General features: G+C 36.9%; 1 protein-coding gene across 1 annotated transcript in view; it reads right to left on the reverse strand.

Moving 5' to 3' along the window:
• Positions 1-20,149, reverse strand: part of met.S (MET proto-oncogene, receptor tyrosine kinase S homeolog) — a 97,736-nt gene that overhangs the window by 46,388 nt on the left and 31,199 nt on the right. The window contains exons 2-5 of the mRNA XM_041588539.1: positions 18,861-20,054; positions 5,955-6,146; positions 2,421-2,555; positions 1,096-1,266 (exon numbers count right to left, since the gene is read on the reverse strand). Of these exons, the coding sequence (XP_041444473.1) occupies positions 1,096-1,266; positions 2,421-2,555; positions 5,955-6,146; positions 18,861-20,054 (1,692 nt within the window). The remainder of the gene's footprint in view (positions 1-1,095; positions 1,267-2,420; positions 2,556-5,954; positions 6,147-18,860; positions 20,055-20,149) is intronic.

A 20,149-nucleotide genomic window follows, 5' to 3' on the forward strand; every position in this document is an offset into this window, starting at 1 on the left:
GGAACTATGGGGGTAATGTAATGAATGGTCTAAAGTTTGCTACTATTTTAGTAATCCATTATACTGGACGACAGCTTGAAAACACAAATCTGATTGGTTAAGAGTTGCTATATGTAGGGAAACATGAGACCTTTCATTACACCTACCGGTGGTGAACTAATAAAAGTCCAAGAGAATAGTGGAAAATAGTGATGGGCGAATTTGTCCCGCTTCACCGAAAAATTTGTGAATTTCCCGTGAAATTCATGAAACGGCAAAAAATTGGCGAAATGCATTGAAGTCGATGAAGTCAAATAATTTGATGCGCATCAATTTAATCGCCCGCATCAATTTTTATACGCTCGCCTATTTTGTCCAAATGTATTAAAGTCAATGGGCATCTGAATAATTTTGACGCGTGACAAATTTTATGAGCGAGACTATTCTGACACGCGCCCAAATTTATTAGCTGGCAGCGGAATGTGGAAGATCGCAGCGAATTCACGCCTGCCGAATTTATTTGCCCATCACTAGTGGCAAATACAGGTATGGGACCTGTTATCCAGAATGCTCGGGACCTGGGGTTTTCCGGATAATGGATCTTTCCCTAATTTGGGTCTTCATGCCTTAAGTCTGCTAGAAATTAATTTAAACATTAAATAAACCCAATAGGCTGGTTTTGCTTCCAATAAGGATTAATTATATCTTAGTTTGGATCAAATACAAGCTACTGTTTTATTATTACAGAGAAAAAGGAAATAATTTTTAAAATTTTGGATTATTTGGAGTCTATGGGAGACAGCCATTCCGTAATTTGGAGCTTTCAGGATATCGAGTTTCCGGATAAGGGATCCTATACCTGTAGTAGGAAAATAGTGGAAGAAGTGGGAAAGGTAGGATTAAAACACATCTAAGGACGATGTCTGGGCAGGGCGATCCTATAACTTCTATACTTGAGTATTTGCTCAAGCAACTGTGGACCTTGCAAGTTCACAGGTATGAAAACTACTGCTCCCATTATATTAGATCTATTGATAGGAGTGGAAATGTAATAGCGGTCTGCAGACTGAAGCTGAAGCCCTCTGCATTAAAACAGCGATGGAATTTTACTGTCACCTCATAAACTGCAGGAGGACAGGTTTCTTGAATCCATTCTTCATTTATACACTCCTGCTTTCTGGTACAGCGATTCTTGCACCAACCACAATTCACGGAGGGAGATGAAAGGCAATGGCTGCATGATTTTAGATGTCCACAAGTAAGAACCACCAGTGGTACTTTTATTATCTATAGCACAGGAAAGCAGTTTAGAATATCTTCTTTCTAACAATGACCTTAGCAATTCATACATATTTACAGGGTTAATACCTTTGCATATAGTTGTATATTTATGTAAATATAATACATCATAAAGTTTTCCCTTATTTCATAAGAACACATTTTTATTTGTACTTGCAGTTACTGAGATGCTACTTGCCCTTGGGCAGATAATAAGAAATTCTGCAATAAAAAGCTCCCCATATTTTTCACCTGTGCCAAGGCTTGAGCACACCTGAAACTGCTCATAGCATTAGAAAAGTAGAAAGGAGCCCATAAAAGCACTGGAAGTACTGCAGCTCTAATAAGAACGATGACAAATGTGCTTAAATAAACTCTAAATGGAAGTTCATATCCAACTTGTATAAAATTTCAAATGTAAAGACTTTGGGGGAAATGTTATAAAATTCGAAAAACTATTCAAATAAAAATTCTCATGGTGCAATGCAATTTTCTTCATTAGGCTTTTTTTGCATTGCGAATTTTAATTGCCCATCAAGAACCTTTCATACCTGCCTGAAGGTGGCGTAAAATTTTGGAGCAAATGTAACAACAAGGTTTTATTCCATACACTGCACACTATCACAAACTATAAAATTTGCAATTGCTATCCTATTGTCACATAAGCAGCAAAGTTTTCGCAAAGGCAAAACTGTTCTATTTGTGAAAGTTTATTCTCATTATGAACGAATTATGAACATTGTTTGCGTTGGCGATAAATATTACATTCCCCTATTTGACTTTATAACACAACTTTCTTACATTCTAGATAATTTATTCTCATAAATAGATTGTTGTCCGGTGCTTCCCTAGATACCAGACCTCAGCCCACTCCCTCAACCATCTATTGCTGAATTTCAGGTACCCCACCCCTTTAGCTCCACTGCTGAATTTAGCCAAGAATTATCCAGTGGCTGCACATTTTGATTTACCATAAAGGCACTCGAGGGCCACCTACACCTGCCCTAGGCACAGGTCCTCAAGCGCCTATATGGTAAATAGAGCTCTGTACACAACACACACTACATTTATAAGGTTTGGGTTTCAGTAAATCTCATTAAAACATAAAAAAAAAGAAAGCATAATAATTTACAAGTATTTATATTATCAGCAGAAGGACTAACTTGCATTCCTGTGTTAACCAAAGTGTATCCACCTTCCTCTGATGCTGTATTAATGACAATTTCTGGAGAAACTGGTCTTGCATCAAGGAGAAAATTAACATGGGGCTTTGGCTGACCAGTCCGTGAGATAACAACCTGGAAAAATATATGAAAAGTCAGTTATGGTGTGTCTTCTTTCGTCTTACCAATTAAAATATAGGTAGAGACGATTGGTAACAGTGCATTTTTCATTATATCAAACAGAAATATCTCTTACGGCTTACTGTGTTTTGAAAGTATACAGAATATTTCTGTAAAAAGCTCTAAATAGATGGGCAGATAAGTCAATGTGTGTGTTTTTCATTATAGTTGCATCCATTAACTATTTCCCAATATACCTTCAACTTTTCCTATGTACCTTTTGCTATAACCCAATTGTTTTCTACATTATTTTTATTGTGTCTCTTATCCTGAGCCGACTGCAGACTTTTTGCACTTTTATTTTATATCTAATTATTTTTTTTACATTTAAATTATTATATAAAATTTGAGTCTATGGGAGATGTTCTTCTTGTAATACTGAACTTTCTGAATAACAGGTTCCTGGATAACCTGTTTATACTATTTGTTCAACATAATAGCAACTATTCCACACATTAACATCCTTCTAGTCCACATAGATCAATCCTACCCAATCCCTGGGTATTCACATTACTAATTAGTATATTAATAACAATAAGTACTGATATTGGCCAGGAGATTACTTGGACAAGATAAAGTCACAATGGCAATTGTATCTGACCCCCTAATGGGCAGTATGATTTTCCCCTCTAGCAGTTATTAGTCATTATATTTAATGATAATAAATTAATGTCCTTTTGTAATGGCCTATATCAGGGAACCCTTTGGGGAAACAATTTTTTGGGTATGGAATCCTTTATCCAGAAACTTGTTATGCAGAAAGCTCAGAATTAAGGAATGGCTGTCTTTCATAGACTCCATTTTATCCCAATAATCCAAATGTTTAAAAATTATTACCTTTTTCTCTGTAATAATACAACTGTACCTTGTACTTGATCAAAACTAAGATATAATTATTCCTTATTGAGGGCAAAACCAGTCTGTTTGGTTTATGTAATGTTTATATGATTTTCTAGTAGACAAGGTATGAAGATCTAAATTATGGAAAGATCCATTAACCAGAAAACCCCAGGTTCTAAGCATTCTGGATAACAGGTTCATACCTGTATTTGCAACTGGCAAATGGATTAGACAGCCCTAGACTCCATAAACAGTCTTACTGATGCCCAGCTTCACTCTTACTCCGTAGGGAACTATTTAACTTTCCCATGTAACACAGAAACAATTTATCATTTACCTATGGTAAAGACATTGACGAGATTGATTTGTGGTTCTGGCACATATTTAGTTTTATGTTTGAGTATTTACACAAAGGGCATGGCCTAATGAAAAGCTTTTGTTGTGCTTGTAATTTCTCACTACCTTGAGTATGCTTCATGCTCTAATTCTCACACATAACGATGGCAACAGTCATCACAAAAAGAACCCTCTCTATTTAGAGCTTTGCAAGTTCACAGTGAAATAAACACTGACATGCCTGAGACATTTACCCTGAAATATCTAATTACTTTGCAAACGGTGTTAAGCCCAGAAGTGTTAGGACCTGGCAGTGAGCGGATGCCCACAGCAAAATACACAATTCACTTTGCACCCAGCAGCTGGGCTCTCAGCACCCTTTTCCCAGCCCCAAACTGGAAACAATGAACGAGCCTAAGACAGCTGTAAACTTTCATAAAAAATGAGAATGCAAAGGTTTTCAACAAGTTGAAACATAGGAAGGAAGTAAAATTGTTTCTCTTTTCCTCTTCATACTTGGCAGCTGCATTAAAAACTGTATTACACTCCTGTTTTGTCATATTCACACTCTCAAATAATGAGAACATATGAGCATAATTCAAGTTTAATCTCCTGTTCAGTCATAACATCTCACTTTAATAGGCTGCAATCAATAATTGATAGTTTATGTTATTCCTTGTCACAACATGTACATATGTGTCATGCACACGTTATCGTTATCAGCTTGAAGTTGCAATGACAAAAGGTTATTTATATACAGTATTATATATGGAGGTATTTTACAATGTAATTGTGGAAACGCAGCGATCAAAATGCACAGACGTCTGTCACTTCTCATTAAAGGAGTGGTTCACCTTAAAATGAACTCAAGTATAATGTAGAGAGTGATATTCTGAGACAATTTGCAAGTGGTCTTAATTTTTTATTATTTGTATTTTTTGAAATTATTTAACTTGTATTCAGCAGCTCAACAGTTAGCAATTTAAACAGCTAACTGTTGTCAGGGTCTAAACAACCCTAGCAACCAGGCAACACTAGCAACCAGGCAATGGATTTAACAAGAGACTGGAATATGGGTAAGCAAGGGTCTGTATAGAAAGCTAAGTAATTAAAATAACAATAACAATAGAATTGCAGCCTTAGAGAGCAATAGTATGTTGGCTGCTGGGGTCAGTGACCCTCAAGCTGGAAAGAGTCAGTAGAGGAAGGCAAATTATTCTAATACTAAAAGATAACCTGAAAGGTGAACTACACCTTTAATGCTACTGGGAAATATGCAGTTCATTGTATTGCAAATTTTAATTGAGCATTGTACCTTCAATGTTGACTAACACAAATGAAAATATATGCAATCTTTTTTCTATTCGAGAAATTGTTCTCAATGCACTTTACAATACAGCCTTATTACATAGTGGGGTTATAGTCTGTCAAGGACAAATATAATATTCTTCCAAGCAGCCATAGCCCACTGTCTCACTTTGTGTAGATAAAATGGTGACTCCAGGAAGCTGACTCCACTAGAATTTAATCAGCAGTGACAATCCATCCTACAGTCTCATTAATTATGGCAGAGAGATCATTTTGTCACATATTATACTTAAACAATGGCCCAATAAACAGAAGTATCAAGTCATATCCAGATTCCAGTCTGCATTCGACACTTTATTGCATTTTTATGTGTCAACAGGTAACTATTGTATGCTAAATATTTAACAATATAATATGTATTTATAATATAAAATGTACGCCAAACAAAATGTTTTTTTATTTCTTTTTTCATGCACATTTGTAACCAGCGTTAATAAACCACATTCTATTTATACTGTACTTCTTAATTATGTCAGATTTCTAAGCCATGTCCACTTATGTAATAACAGGCACAAAGTTTGGAGCTGTAACCCATAAGAGGTTTACTTTTAAATAGATGACCAGTAAATGCTACCTGCTGATTGGTTGCTGTGGGTTACTACTCCTGGACAAACTTTTGCCTTTTATTGCATAACCCCCATAGTCATTACATTCCACATTTAACCAGACTGCAGGTAATACCAGATCTGAATGTCTCCCAATATCCATCTTGTCATTAGCATCATTTATTAAAAAAGGTAATCATGAATCAAAATATATAGATGATTCATTTTAACATTGCATGCTAATTGAATCAATTTTCACATTTACCTGCATGAGGCGCCCCTCAGATGTTCCCAAATTGGCAATGGTGAGACGTCCTTGGGTAAAGACTGAGATTGATGTTAGCAAGACATTGCGAAACTGATCCATAAACAAATCAAGGCGTCGTAATACAGTGGTGACTTCTACTCGATATTCATCAATCGGTGTCGAGCAATGGGAAGCATTTCTTAAAGATCTCTGGAAAAAATATAGCAAGGAAAAATAATATTGAGGTAAATACTGAAAGCTAATAAATCTGCAAGCTGGGTCAGAAACACCATCACAGAAGCTGAGTGCTTCATTTATGCAACTACAACTCCCTGTCTGTCAGGGAGGCAGCTTTGTAGCATTTGGCATACCCAGGGTTCCCTAACTATAGGAGGATTTTGCACAATTTATAATAATGCTTAAATCAATTCTACAATTTCTTTGTGTGTTGTTAACAATGAGGGGATTTTCCTTTGGAACCTGCTGCTGGCGCTTTCCTTTTCAGATGCAATGCAATTGCATTTATGTACCTTTAATAAACTGTCCTTTATTTTATTCTTTCATGCTTTGTACTAGTGAAGTCTAGACAGCTCATTGAAATTCTTCAGCGGTGTATCGTACTTCAGAGTTTTTCAGTGCAGACGTTAACTGCCTTGACAATTCAATAGAAATGTATTAATTGGTAATGTGCTCTATATTGATGTTTTTCTCTATATGCACAGAGATGATGCTTGCTATAAATGGAGGCCCTTGGAGAATACAAATCAAAAGGAAGAAAGCAACAGTTTCACATTGTAATACATTTCCTGTCTCCAGTCTCCATGCCATGTATATTTTATACTTAACTCTGGTTCTTACTTTTCTTATTTAACAAATCAAAAATGAAAGCGTCAGCTCTTTTAGTAGACAAAGACATCTGCATTTTTATTTCCAGGCCCCTGTGCTACTAATAATCACAATACTGAAATAGAACATCTGCTGTCTAATGGCATGAAGCAAATGTTATACATGTGATAATATAACATAGCACTTTACTTTGTACACATATGCTCCCAAGTGTAGTGGTTTGAGTGATAAATACTAAATATACATGTCCACTGGTATAAATACAGACAGACACTGAGGGAACTGATATGAATTTTTTATTCTAATAAATTAGAATGTACTCACAACTCAAAACGGAGGTTATGTATGAAAAATTTGAACATCTAAAATTTGATTGAATGGGAACGACCCGAAAACTCGTTTCATATTCGAATTGAATAGGAACCAAAATCGAATCGAATTTTCCTCCGAAAAAAACTTGAATGTTAGGACGGCTATTAACATCTTTAAATGGGTCAACGGACCTCTGTCATTTACTTGTAAACTAATTTGGCAGGTTTAAGGTGGCAAATATTCGAATTAGAACTGTTTCCATGGTTGAGCTGTGATAAATCACACATTCCAATTTACATTCGAATTTGTCGAGTTTTGACACACAAAAAAAAATCCATTCGAACCTTAATAAAAATGCCACTGACAGTCATAATGCATCAAAATATGAAATGGAAGGATAAGCCTGAACTTTTCCCCCAACTGTAGAAGGAAATCAAGTGCACACTCGGGCCCTTCGGATTAGATTCTGCCTGATGCTCAGAACTTAAGGGAGACGGCACCTCCAATTACAAGTAACAAGGAAATAGGGGACTAGCACCTTGTGCGTTTATTGCGTCACAACATTTTGGTGGCGTTCCCTTCATCACCTGACGAAGGGGGAATGCCCCCGAAACGTTTGACGCAATAAATGCACAAGGGGCTAGTCCCCTTGTGTGCCGGTCCTATTTCTTTGAACTTTTCCCCCTAACATTATAATCAGTTCCCACTGAGACAATGTATAGCCATTTCATGGTGAATTATATTACTCTGCATCTGGCAGTCTATAACCTATGACATATGGGAAGTTGTGTCTGCTGCAGTGCTCAAGTGGAAAACAGGGCCGGCTATAACACTCAAAACTGTCATCTCTTGCCAAATTGCAGAGCATCTCTAAACCTCTGCTTATGACAAATGCTGGTGGTGACAGATCGCTTCTGTCTGAAATGCACATTTCAGCTGGCTGTCACCATTGGTATATGCCTTAAGCACAGGCTACATAATTGTTTTTTTGCATGATTTAATATAATCTGACCTGCAGTCATGTTTTGCATGAGATTATTAGCACAACCTGTGAAATATAAAATTTGTTTTTTTTGTAATTTGACATAATTTTTTTAGAAAACATGAGAAAAATAAAAAAAACTCATATATTTTGTTTGCAAAATATAATCAGCCATCACACTTATAATATTGTGTACTTTTATCTTTTGCAGCAATAATTGTTTTAATCTTGTGGGGAAAGTGTTTACCAGATTTGTATGCTATTTGGGCTGATTATGGCCTATCCTTCCAGGCACATTTGTTCATGATAGTTGGATAATACTTTCTCACCTCCATTTTCAAACAAAGCCACAGATTCTCAATTAGATTAAAGGTGGCCATGGACATAACAATTACAATTTTTCCCTTGGTTGCAGAAAAGATTGTTTGTTTGTAGTACAGACACTTTCATCAGATATACAGGTAGAAACAATAGAATTCTACTTCTATCTGATTCAGCAGTAAACCCTGGCCAATCTTCAGTTGCACCAAAATTTTCAGGCCGACAGACTAGCCCACCGATATCCAAGTCTTCTGCCAATATTGGTCGGCTCGTCTCCCACCATAAACACCAAATATCGTACAAAAATATCTGTGCGTCTAACCAAACTTCAGTTATCAAGATGCCCAGAAGATGTTAATGAAAAGCAGCTGCATATGATTCAGAGAGCAGCAAGGGCATTTCATACCTCCCAACTCTCCCGTTTTTCCCGGGACAGTCCCGATTTTGACAGCTCAGCCCGCAGTTCGAGATTGTTACTGAAATGACCCTACTTTCTCCTGCACTGAACAGCCAGAAAAAAAATACATTGTTTCAAAAACGTAATTGGCTTTTACGTGGCAGGGGCACTTCAATACTTTTGTAACAATTTAAGATAAGCAAAGAAACAATTGTAACAATTTAAGATAAGCAGGTCTCTTGGGGAAACTGTGACTTGCAGCTTAAAGGGCAATTCACCTTAATTAGAAAAACTGTAATAACGCATAAAAACCACAGAAACATGTTCAAACTCTCATAACCTGCCAAAGTTTATAAAATTAATGTTTGCCAAGTTCCGTGTGGCAAATCTTTTTGTCCCTCTTTCTGTTTCCAAAATGTTGGGAGGTATGGCATTTTGATGCTGCATTTTTAAAGGAACAGTGTAAAAACAAACTCTGGGTGAACTGTGCAAAATAAAAAATGTTTGTAATATAGTCACTTCAGCCATTATAGATTACGTTTTTGGATAACTAACGGCTGGAGTGACTGGAAAAAATGTTTTATTTTTACACAGCCTATTTATTTACCCATTTTCATTTTTATACTGAACAATTCCTTTACAGCACAGAAAGCATTATGGGTAAATGCTTGCTACAGCTCCTTGTACCATGGAATTTACACAAAGTAAGGCTTGTTTATAAACAAGTGTAAAGTACAATATCAATAGTGCAGACAACACTGGTTTTTCAGCAACATACAGGCAAGCAGATGCATTTCAGTTTATCTTGGATCCATGCAGTATCTTTACGTCTGATGTTAGCTAATTATTCTGCAACATTATATTTTAAAGGCATTAGTTGATTGCATTTTTTATGCTCATTCAAATATAAAAATGACATCCGGTTTAACATTTATTTACAGTAAAATGTAAAATATATAAATTTTATTTAAACCAATATGAATGTATGAGGTTTTCCACTGAGAGAATGTAGAGCCAAGTACAGAACCTTAAAGGTCCCCCCAAAAAGTTCTGGTAGCATAAAACCCAGAGAAGGCATTAAGGGGCAGATTTATCAATGGTCGTGGTGAATTTTCGAATGAAAAAAATTTGAATTTCGAGCTATTTTTGTGTACTTCGACTAGGGAATAATCCAAATTCGATTTGAATTTGATAAAAATTTGAATATCGAAATTTATCATGTACTGTCTCTTTAAAAATTTGACTTCGACCATTCGCCATCTAAATCCTGCCGAAGTGCTGTTTTAGCCTATGGGGGACCTCCTAGAACCTATTTGGAGTCAATTGGTGGACTTTGAAAGAAAAAAAAAAAAGTTTTTTTTGCGCTATTTCTTTGATTCGTATGATTCGAATTTGGCCGAATATGGACCTATTCGAACGAAAATGGACCTATTGGACCAATAAAAACCAACTTAATTTCGGTTGGTCTTTTAAAATTAAAATTTCGAAGTTTTTTCAATTTGAAATTCGACCCTTGATAAATATGCCTCTAAAACCATACAGCTGACTTTATCAAAAGTAGAGATTCTATCCAGAAGAAAGAAAGTCTTATTTTGTCTTTGAAATCTGGGAATAGTTTGTAACTGTACATAAGTTTGTCTCAGTAGTAAATGCAGGTGAAAACTAGATTTCCAGCATGGGTGTGAAAAGAGACAAAATAACATGTTCCAAGAGATTAGTAACTAGCTTTAGAAGGGGCACAGGGTTATAGTTACAGAAGCAGGATTGATCCAATGTAGTCATGGAAGAACAAGCTTAACACAGGCCTGTTTAAATTAAAGGGTAAAAGTCCCAAAAACTAGGAATAAATTGAAATGTGAGTAAGAACACAACACAGGGTTAAAGTAATATTTAAAGTACAAAGTACAAATTCAAAGGCAAAAGAAACTTTAGACGCTCATAAGTTCAACAGAATCATGCTTGGGATATTGGGTTACTCAGATGGGTTACTCAGATGGGTTACTCAGCCTTGCCAAGGTGTATAAAAACTCACCATGCCGATAATCGTCCTTGGATGCACGTGTGCCTGACGGCGTCCAATAGTGAGCAGGTATGCTGCTCAATGAACTGGCATGCACCAACATTGACACATACAACAGAGCGTCCTGACACCAGTGTGTCTACGTGGTCCTGCTCACGTTGCATCAAGACGCCAAGGCACCAATTCAGACACATGCACTATCCTCCCACAGCCTTTCATTGGTAATCAAGTTCCCTTGATCTTCTGGCGTTGTTTCTCTGATGTTATTGACTCCTGATCTTGACCTCCTGAATACTGACTCACTGCCTGACCCTCACCCAGACCTGTTGACCTTGTCTTTGTTTGACTCCATGGTACCTCTCTATCAAGCTTCCTAGCTGCGCTCCACTGCTGTGCTGCCTGTACCCATCTCCAGGTAATCCTCCAGCTGTGTGAGGTGCTTGTGGGTCTTCATATCTACTGCTACTAGGCTTGACACAAGGTATTCTGATATGTAGCTGACTTATCAATCTCTTAAGCACTTAATTAAGGCCTAGACACTCAACCACAAATTTTCTTATCTCAGCTTAAAGGAACAACAAACCATTAATAAAAAGAAAAACCCTACCCTACATAGACCCCCCTCCCCCCAGCCTAGATACGCCCCGGGCAAATTCCCCTAACTACTTACACCTCCGTGCAGATTCTGTCCAGCGTTCACGGGTGCCATCTTCTTCTCTTAAATCTTCAGAATGAGACCGGTGAATCGGCGCATGTGCAGTTGGAGCAATTTTCCTGTTTCGCTACAACTGTGCATGCCCCGAAACTCAAGAAAATTGCCGGTCTCATTCCGAAAATTACCGAAGCGGCTGAAGATTGTGCCCGTGAACTCCACTGGACAGAATCTGCATGGAGGGGTAAGTAAAGAGTTAGGGGCATTTGCCCAGGGGGGCAGCTAGGCTGGGGGAGAAGAAGGTGGGAGGGCATCTATGTAGGATAGGGTTTTTTTTTTATTAAGGGTTTGTTTCTCCTTTAAAGGAAAGCAAACAGTACCTTGAGCTGGTGGGTTGTTTGAAGAAGAGGAACATTAGTTTAGGGGCGGAGGCAAGTGACTGGATGCCTAACAACTTGGCACCCAGTGATTTTAGCTTTCCTTCTCGATTAAAAAAATAGAAATGAGATGAACATTTTTTTGACCACTGAATTGGTCAGAATGAATACATACATTTATTTTGACTATACTTTTATAAATATTATTTTAACTGGTAATTAACAAGTTTAACAGTCCCCCACATTCTCAGTCATATTTGGTTTCACACAAGAACATGGCTATAAAGGGATTTTAATTTTTTTGTAGTTTCCACACCTTCATGAATGATACACCAAGCTGTTATGTTGGGATATTTCTATTGCTCCCTGTTAGATAAATAGCTTGTCATGTTCGGGATTTGTTATTTTATTTTTTTGCCAGTCCTCTCCCAAGGGCTTTGCACTGTGTTAATATACTAGGTAAAGCCCAAATGATTGTGCTGTGTGGGAGGAATCAATCAAAAGCATGTAATGTATTCCATCTGTCTCGTTATTAATACCATCCCATTATTATGTTGTCAGGTAGACGCTGAAAAATCACTGCTAATATATCATTCAGAAAAGTTAAATCTTATTTAGCTGATATTTTCTCTCTATCTCCTTGAGAACAATATATTCACCACGGCTTCTTTTACTGGTGTTGAATTATTTGAATCAGTCGGAAGCCTATTCATATGCAGTTGTGTTATTACTTTTAATTTAGCCAAAATTACTAGAGCAAATGATGTGTGAGACTCCAGTTATAAGGTCCCTAAAGAGCCATTTGTCTTAGTTTATTTTATTTTATCTTACTGGCCATTCCCAGAGGATGATGAATCAATATAAGCTCTTGTGGCTTTTTGATGGAACGCCGTAATTGTATCCTTCCATTAGCCTGCACACAGCAATTGTAACCATGTATCATCTTTTTTACTAAAAAAAATAAAAATAAAGTGGTTTGTGTATGGCCTTTTGAATCTGGGTAAATCAATGTCATAGCATTTTATCTGAAACCATTTCTGTGGATTTTGTATTAATTTTATCCTGAGATAGTTTTTCGTATTTTTGTCAGTAGAACATGAGACTGTAATATGTTTAGGGCAGCTTGTTTTCACCCACCTCTTTAACCTGTGCCCTCTAGTTAGTACAATAACACTACAGGAATATAAACACTTCTTTTCTCAGGGGCCTCTCTTGTCAACTAAACTGTGTAATGTGAACAAATCTAGCCCTACCACAGAGACAGAAAGGGAAATCATTTCAAGTATCTGGCTGTTTCTTTCCCACTGAAATTTGATTTAAACTAAACTGGACCCCACAGAGTTACAGCAAATGGGCCTGGATATATTTACGTGAGGGGAAGATAAGAGGGAAATAAAGCTCTGCAATTTACAGGTTCACTTGAAAAAGACATTTTCAAAAAATAACAAAAGTGAATTATACATTTATAGCAAATGCCACTATTATATTTCATAGCTTACTGGATAACAGGTTGATAGGTCCCATACTGTGCAACCAAATCCATTTGTATACTAATACATGGACATGCTTCAAACATAAAGATGACAACTATTCCATGGCTGTCAGTCTCCCTTTGATTATATAGAAATAAGCGAGCAGTTTTAGTCTGCCTGTTATGGAGCTATGTATAATAGCATGGCAGTTCTAAAAGCAGTGACAATACTGTAAAAAGATATTCACTAATTCAGGGCCATTCTTTCTATATAGGCACCTGCCACACATGCCTAGGACAGCAGCCCATAGGTTATTGCGCCCTCCTTGACCTGCTCCATTGCCAACCATGTAAGCTTGGGGTTGTGGGAGAGGGGAGTAACATAGTAACATAGTAAGTAAGGTTGAAAAAAGACACATGTCCATCGAGTTCAACCTTTTTTTTTTTTATTAACTACCTATCTGCCAGTTGATCCAGAGGAAGGCAAAAAAACCCATCTGAAGCCTCTCCAATTTGCCTTAGAGGGGGAAAAATTCCTTCCTGACTCCAAAATGGCAATCGGACTAGTCCCTGGATCAACTTGGACTATGAGCTATTTCCCATAACCCTGTATTCCCTCACTTGCTAAAAAGCCATCCAACCCCTTCTTAAAGCTATCTAATGTATCAGCCTGTACCACTGATTCAGGGAGAGAATTCCACATCTTCACAGCTCTCACTGTAAAAAACCCCTTCCGAATATTTAGGCGGAACCTCCTTTCTTCTAATCGGAATGGGTGACCTTGTGTCAGCTGGAAAGACCTACTGGTAAATAAAGCATTAGAGAGATTGTTATATGATCCCCTTATATATTTATACATAGTCATCATATCACCCCTTAAGCGCCTCTTCTCCAGCGTGAACATCCCCAATTTGGCCAGTCTTTCCTCATAGCTAAGATTTTCAATACCTTTCACCAGCTTAGTTGCCCTTCTCTGTACCCTCTCTAATACAATAATGTTCTGTTTGAGTGATGGAGACCAAAACTGTACGGCATATTCTAGATGGGGACATCTGGAACCACAGAGAAATTACTATAATTTTCAGAAACATTTTCCTCCATGAAAATTCTTCCTCAAAATATGCACATCCCACAGCAGAGATACACACTCTCTTTAAAAGTTCCAGCAAGTTCACTGAACTTATAATGTACTTTGGGACACAAACAATTGATTTGTGCTCCATTTGTAAAAAAGCTAATTAGAATTAGCCTGCTGCCTTGTCCAAATCAAACTAAATGTTCGAATGCAAGGAAGGGCACTTACTTATTGCCTAATTGTTCATGCATGTTAACCGTTGTTTTCCATCTTGGAATGCAATGCCATAAAATATGCATACCCACACAACCCTAGCTATACTATAACACCCAATATTCTCAATCAACAAACATACTGGGTGTGGGAACTAACTACAAATGCAATGCAACTAGTTTAACATTTAGCTCTGATGGTTTTTAGTATGGTAATGCTGGAAAGTGAAGAAAAATGAAATTATTCTTGGTCTCAGTGCACAATTCAGTACTCTTATACCATACTATTCATCTGGTATTTGGTAAGGTTGGATGGGCAGTGTTCAGCCCAATTGTTAAACTAAAGCACAAGAGCAACATGACAAACAGTACAAATTACACAAGAGCCCCGAAGGTCACAGGCTGAAACTCCTGCTGCAGAAAATATTTGCTTTGTCTTATGAGTAAGTTTGGTTTGCGTTTGCATAATATATTTACAAACTAACTGGCAACAGTATCACATAAAGTATCTTATTTCAACAATGTTACACACAGCAACAATTTGCCTTCCTGGAAAAAAATTAAAGCTGCAGACGTAACTTTGTACTGTGATGGCAGATGTTTTGGGTCAAGTTGGCCTCAGACTAAAGAAAACCAATCTATTTTGCAGTGGACGGACAGTACCTTATTTACATCAGTATTACAGAGTATTTTAATCTGAAAGCATGTTATGAATTACAGTGTCAGCTCTAATGACTCAGGAAGCCAATAAGCACTGTCCCGTCATCAAAAAGGCTTCCCAGATAGCTGCCTTAGCAGGAGGGATCTGGTGGCTTTGAAAGATGGGTATGGACACTTTACAAAAATGACATCCATAGCCATGGCAAGATTACATAACAAAAATCAGATGGTGACCCTGGCCAGTGAGTGAAATGTACAAGATAGATCAGCTAGATGAGTATATGGGGAACATGCTATATTTTGATTTACTCATTTTAGCCAGCTGTACAACACACATTTCCAAGCATCTTATTAGACATAACCATACAATGACCTCTAGCATCTATAATAATTTCTGTCCAAATATGACAAATGTTCCAGAATAACTTCCCATTTTTTAAACTTACATTCATTCTTTTGTGAACCAGGATAATATTGCATAATTATTATATAAATGATAATAGGATAAAATTGCACTATAAATGATTATATGAAGATATATATATACAAAATAACAGAAATTTAAAGCACTCATGGGCATAGAAAAACCAGTGGATTTATTAAAACATCACATTCCAAGACAAGGAATCTTTAGTAGCAGTAAAGTAGTGTACTTCCCCAGTTTGACTTACACCCAAACCCTAATCCACAATGGTCACCCAAATTTCAACCTAAACCCACCCAACCGGTGGTTAACCTACAGGTCAACTGCGGGTTTCAAGTCAGCCTACATATCACTAATAAGCAACTAGTTCAAAATTCAAAATTCTTCCTAACAGAGCTCAAATAAAATCAGCCAATTAGAAGGAAATATCAAACCAAATGTGTTCAGTAGCCACTTTTGGCATCAAAGAAAACTTGGTGTGGCTTGTGGGCTACTGTCTTACAAGCTAGCTAGGCACATTAAAGATGCCAGTGACTTACTACAGAATTGCAGTGTATCCTGTTTGTCCAAGAATTCCACATTCAGATTTGTTGTGCTACACAAATACTGACAGAGATATTTGTTTGAAAAAAAAAACCATGCTGAAAATATCTAGAATTTCACAATTAAAGAATGGCAGGCATCATACAATTATTGAATATTTCTTCTTTGGAATCCAAGAAACTGACATTCAAAGGTTTGCAGCTGTTCCACACAATTACAGTCTAATTCAAAAAAAGATGTTTATCATCTTAAAAAGCTCAACAAAATAACTGCAAAGCCAGGGATCAGTTAATCAGAGAGGGGCAGAAATAATGATCCCACCTGCTGTATCTCTGACAGAACTGGAACAGATACAGATTTAATGGCCTGTGTCTGTGCATGACTTGTACATTCAACTTTAAAAAAAGGTTTATTTGGAGACCTGCTCCAAACATATTTATTTATTTTAAAACTGAAAAAAAAAACTATCAATACTGATGATGTACTACTGGAACAAAGCATTTCATAATAGCACAAGGGTTCTGCTAGCTTATAAGCCTCATAATTTAAAAAAATGGTGTTTGATGATTTTATACTTTAATACAGAAGTTATCCATGCACATTTAGATTCAGCCTTAGCCAGCAATGTAGTAGATTTAGCCTTAGCTAAAATGTCTGAAGAAAACACAATAACTTTTTTTAAAATATTGTATTGAAAAATACAATAACTTACATGTACAGCTACCAGGTCCAGATCATGAATATGAAACTACATTATGCTTGGCTGAGAACTATGGCTCTGACACTGAGAGGGAGGTTGTTTATATATAACAATGTCAAATACATATACTATATATGTATATGTATTATATAGAACAACTGTCTGTGCAGTAAGTGTAGAAATCAAAGGCACATAGTTGTCTAACATTTCACAATGGTCCTCTCTTCAGGAACACTGTATAATCAGATAGCTATCACTGAATACTATGTAATATTAATGCCCATTACAACGTATTTCCACTTTCTGGTTTCTTTGATCTTTTTTTATATGATGTGATAACATTTATGTTCCAGGAGAAATAATCCATTCATTTGCTATGTACAGCTAGTACAGTGACTGAGATTCTTTTAGAGACTGACAATATATATATATATATACTGGATCTACAATATCTTTAATAACTGTCTCAATCTGCCTTGAATAGGTTTTATTCAGTGAATATATTAGGGTAATTCAATTTTTGAAAATTTTTTAAAAACAAATCTTTTTTTCTATAGTTAAAAAGAATATGCAGAACAACAAAAACACCAGGTTCATATGGCTTCATATTCATCTCTGGATTGTCTATTATGACTGAGATAAAAAACATTTGGTTTTGACCATCATCCATCTGGAATGTACCAACCTTGCTGACTTGTGCATCTAGGAATTTGTTCTTCACACTTATATGCTCAGCCTCAAATAACAAGCAAGCCTTGCTTGTGAAACACAAATTATTCTCTTTAAGTACAAGGAACCCTGCCAAAGTATTGTGCTCAATAAAACTAATAACTGTAATACTGTTTTATGGAAAGAATAGGAAACAAGTGTCAAATGGGTGCCAGCAAGGAAGTCTTTCAGCACCTTCAGACAATGGATGCCTACTCTGGCCATGAAAACCTGCATCTGATTGCAGTCAACATTTAGCCTGTGTACAGTATATATGGAATTTCCACACACAGAGAGGGCTGAAAATGTGCTTATTAAATTTGCTACTGATGAGAGATACACAATTGACACACTATTCATATCATGTAGCTTTAATCAAATGGTCTGTCAACTCTTGAAATGTCACCTGTAACTTCAATACCACAATTAATGTGACAGCTGGAGTGCTCTGAAAGGGAAAAGTCTCTAATGAAAGGGTTAATCCTTATTATAAATGTTCTGTCCTTGTGTTCCCTGGAGACATTATCTGTCAGTAAATAAATTATTATCCCCAAAGTCAGCAGCTGCTGACCATAAAGATGCTGTTTTTTTCAGCGCCTGATTTTGTTTTGGCTCTGAAATCTTTTTCTTGTTAGCGGTGACATCATGGTATAAATATTACAACATGGAAATCTGCAACTTTACAGCAAACTGTAAAGACTCTAAGGTTACAACACTAAAAAGGCAGCATTTTATCACCTATCATACCTTTGCTGTGTTACCCAGGTGGAGGAGGGAAGCATTTTCCTTTTGCATAGTCCCTCACTTCTTGTTTTCCCTTTATATGCACACTACTATTTCTGATCAAAAAAGGATTTTTGTTTAATGAGTTGTTTTTAATACTGAAGTAGTGAACTATAGCACCCTTCCAGATGCACTTTATAGGCAAAAATGTATTGCTTGACACATATTAAATTGGCAAGCATTAAATTACTTATGAGACTTACATATCTCCCACTGGTCCTGATATCCATGGGAAAGTCCCAGTGGCACTGTATATGGACATAGCCAGTCTAAGCCATATTAAACATTTAAATATATTGATCAATTTAACCCTCACTTCTGTAATAACAAAGATATGTTATTAACCTGAGTCTAGGGATAAACTGATGGGTCACAATATACATTGATATATTGTAATTCTATCACGTACTGGCAATAAAATGGACAAGTTTTGGAACTCACCTTGTTGTTAAGGCATAATCTGTTGTCTTTTCCATAGAAGTGCTCAAGGCACTTTGTGTTTTGCTTGTCTGCAGCACTGTTAAAGAACTCATTGATGGTTTTTACAGAGACAGCACAGACAGCTGACCTGTTGTTTGCCTCAGGAGAATCTGGTTTACTTTGGGCAAAGACACCATAAAGGATATCATCATCTGGTTTGACACCCATTTCCTCTGCCAAATCTTCACCTGCTCTGCCCAAGTATGCCACTTGCAAAATATTGAAAAGTGCACTGGCGGTAGACCTTTTTCTTCGTTTTTCAGTAAAAATACATTCCAGGGGCATCTCAATGTAGGAGCGCAGCTCAGAGTCTGAAGAACAGATCCTCACAATTCGAGTGTGATAGGCTTGAGAGTCAAGGGACTCGCGCTGCACAGTTAAGAAGTAAACAAAATTGTTGCTTTCAAATGTATAAATATACTTAATCGGATATATATCTCTGAGATGGGGAAGTACATCTATGTACGACTGATCTGTGAGGTACTCAAAGCCATCTTGGGTCTCCTTCAGTCTACGAACTGACACAGAATGAATGGTCGATGGTTGGCCCGTTAGAGTGCTACCTACAAAAAACTTTACAAACCTGTCTCTCACTGTTACCAGGATCTTACTTCCTGCTGTGCTAACAATGCAGTCAGGACAACTGTCTTTATCTTTTAACATTTGTGATGAATATAAGCAATGAACATTACTGGCAATATCCCAGGGTTTTTCCGAGTGCAAAGTATGGCGCTGACATTCACCTCTACATATATTTCCACAGCTAATGAGCTGGTCATCATAGAAATCCTCCACAAACAGAGCCATGTTAACATTGTCTTTCCAGGTGCCATTTGGTGAAAGAACATTATCCGTGCGGTTTTTACATGGCAAACAGTCAGAGTGCTCCAACAACGGGCCTGTTTTATACTCAGAAATTTTTGTAAGATTTTCATTCAAGACATAAATCTTATTCACCACTCCCACATATACGTAGCCCTTAAACATGATAATATTTTGTATTGGTGTATTGGTAGTAAAATTCTGGAGGTTGTGCTTTACATTCAAATCAATTTCTGCCATTTTGGCTGCTTCCTCGCATTGTCCCATACATTTCGGCAGCAAGCTTAAGAACACAAAAGCAACAGGAACAGCCACAAGCATCTTGTCATGTACCTGAAAAAGACAAAAAGGAAGAAGGATTAGAACAGTTAAACTCAGCCCTATCTCATGTCTAGACAGCAGAGTCATGAGGCTGACTTTGTATTAAT

The sequence above is a fragment of the Xenopus laevis genome, chromosome 3S, assembly GCF_017654675.1.
Source record: "Xenopus laevis strain J_2021 chromosome 3S, Xenopus_laevis_v10.1, whole genome shotgun sequence".
Classification (NCBI taxonomy): Eukaryota; Metazoa; Chordata; class Amphibia; order Anura; family Pipidae; genus Xenopus; species Xenopus laevis.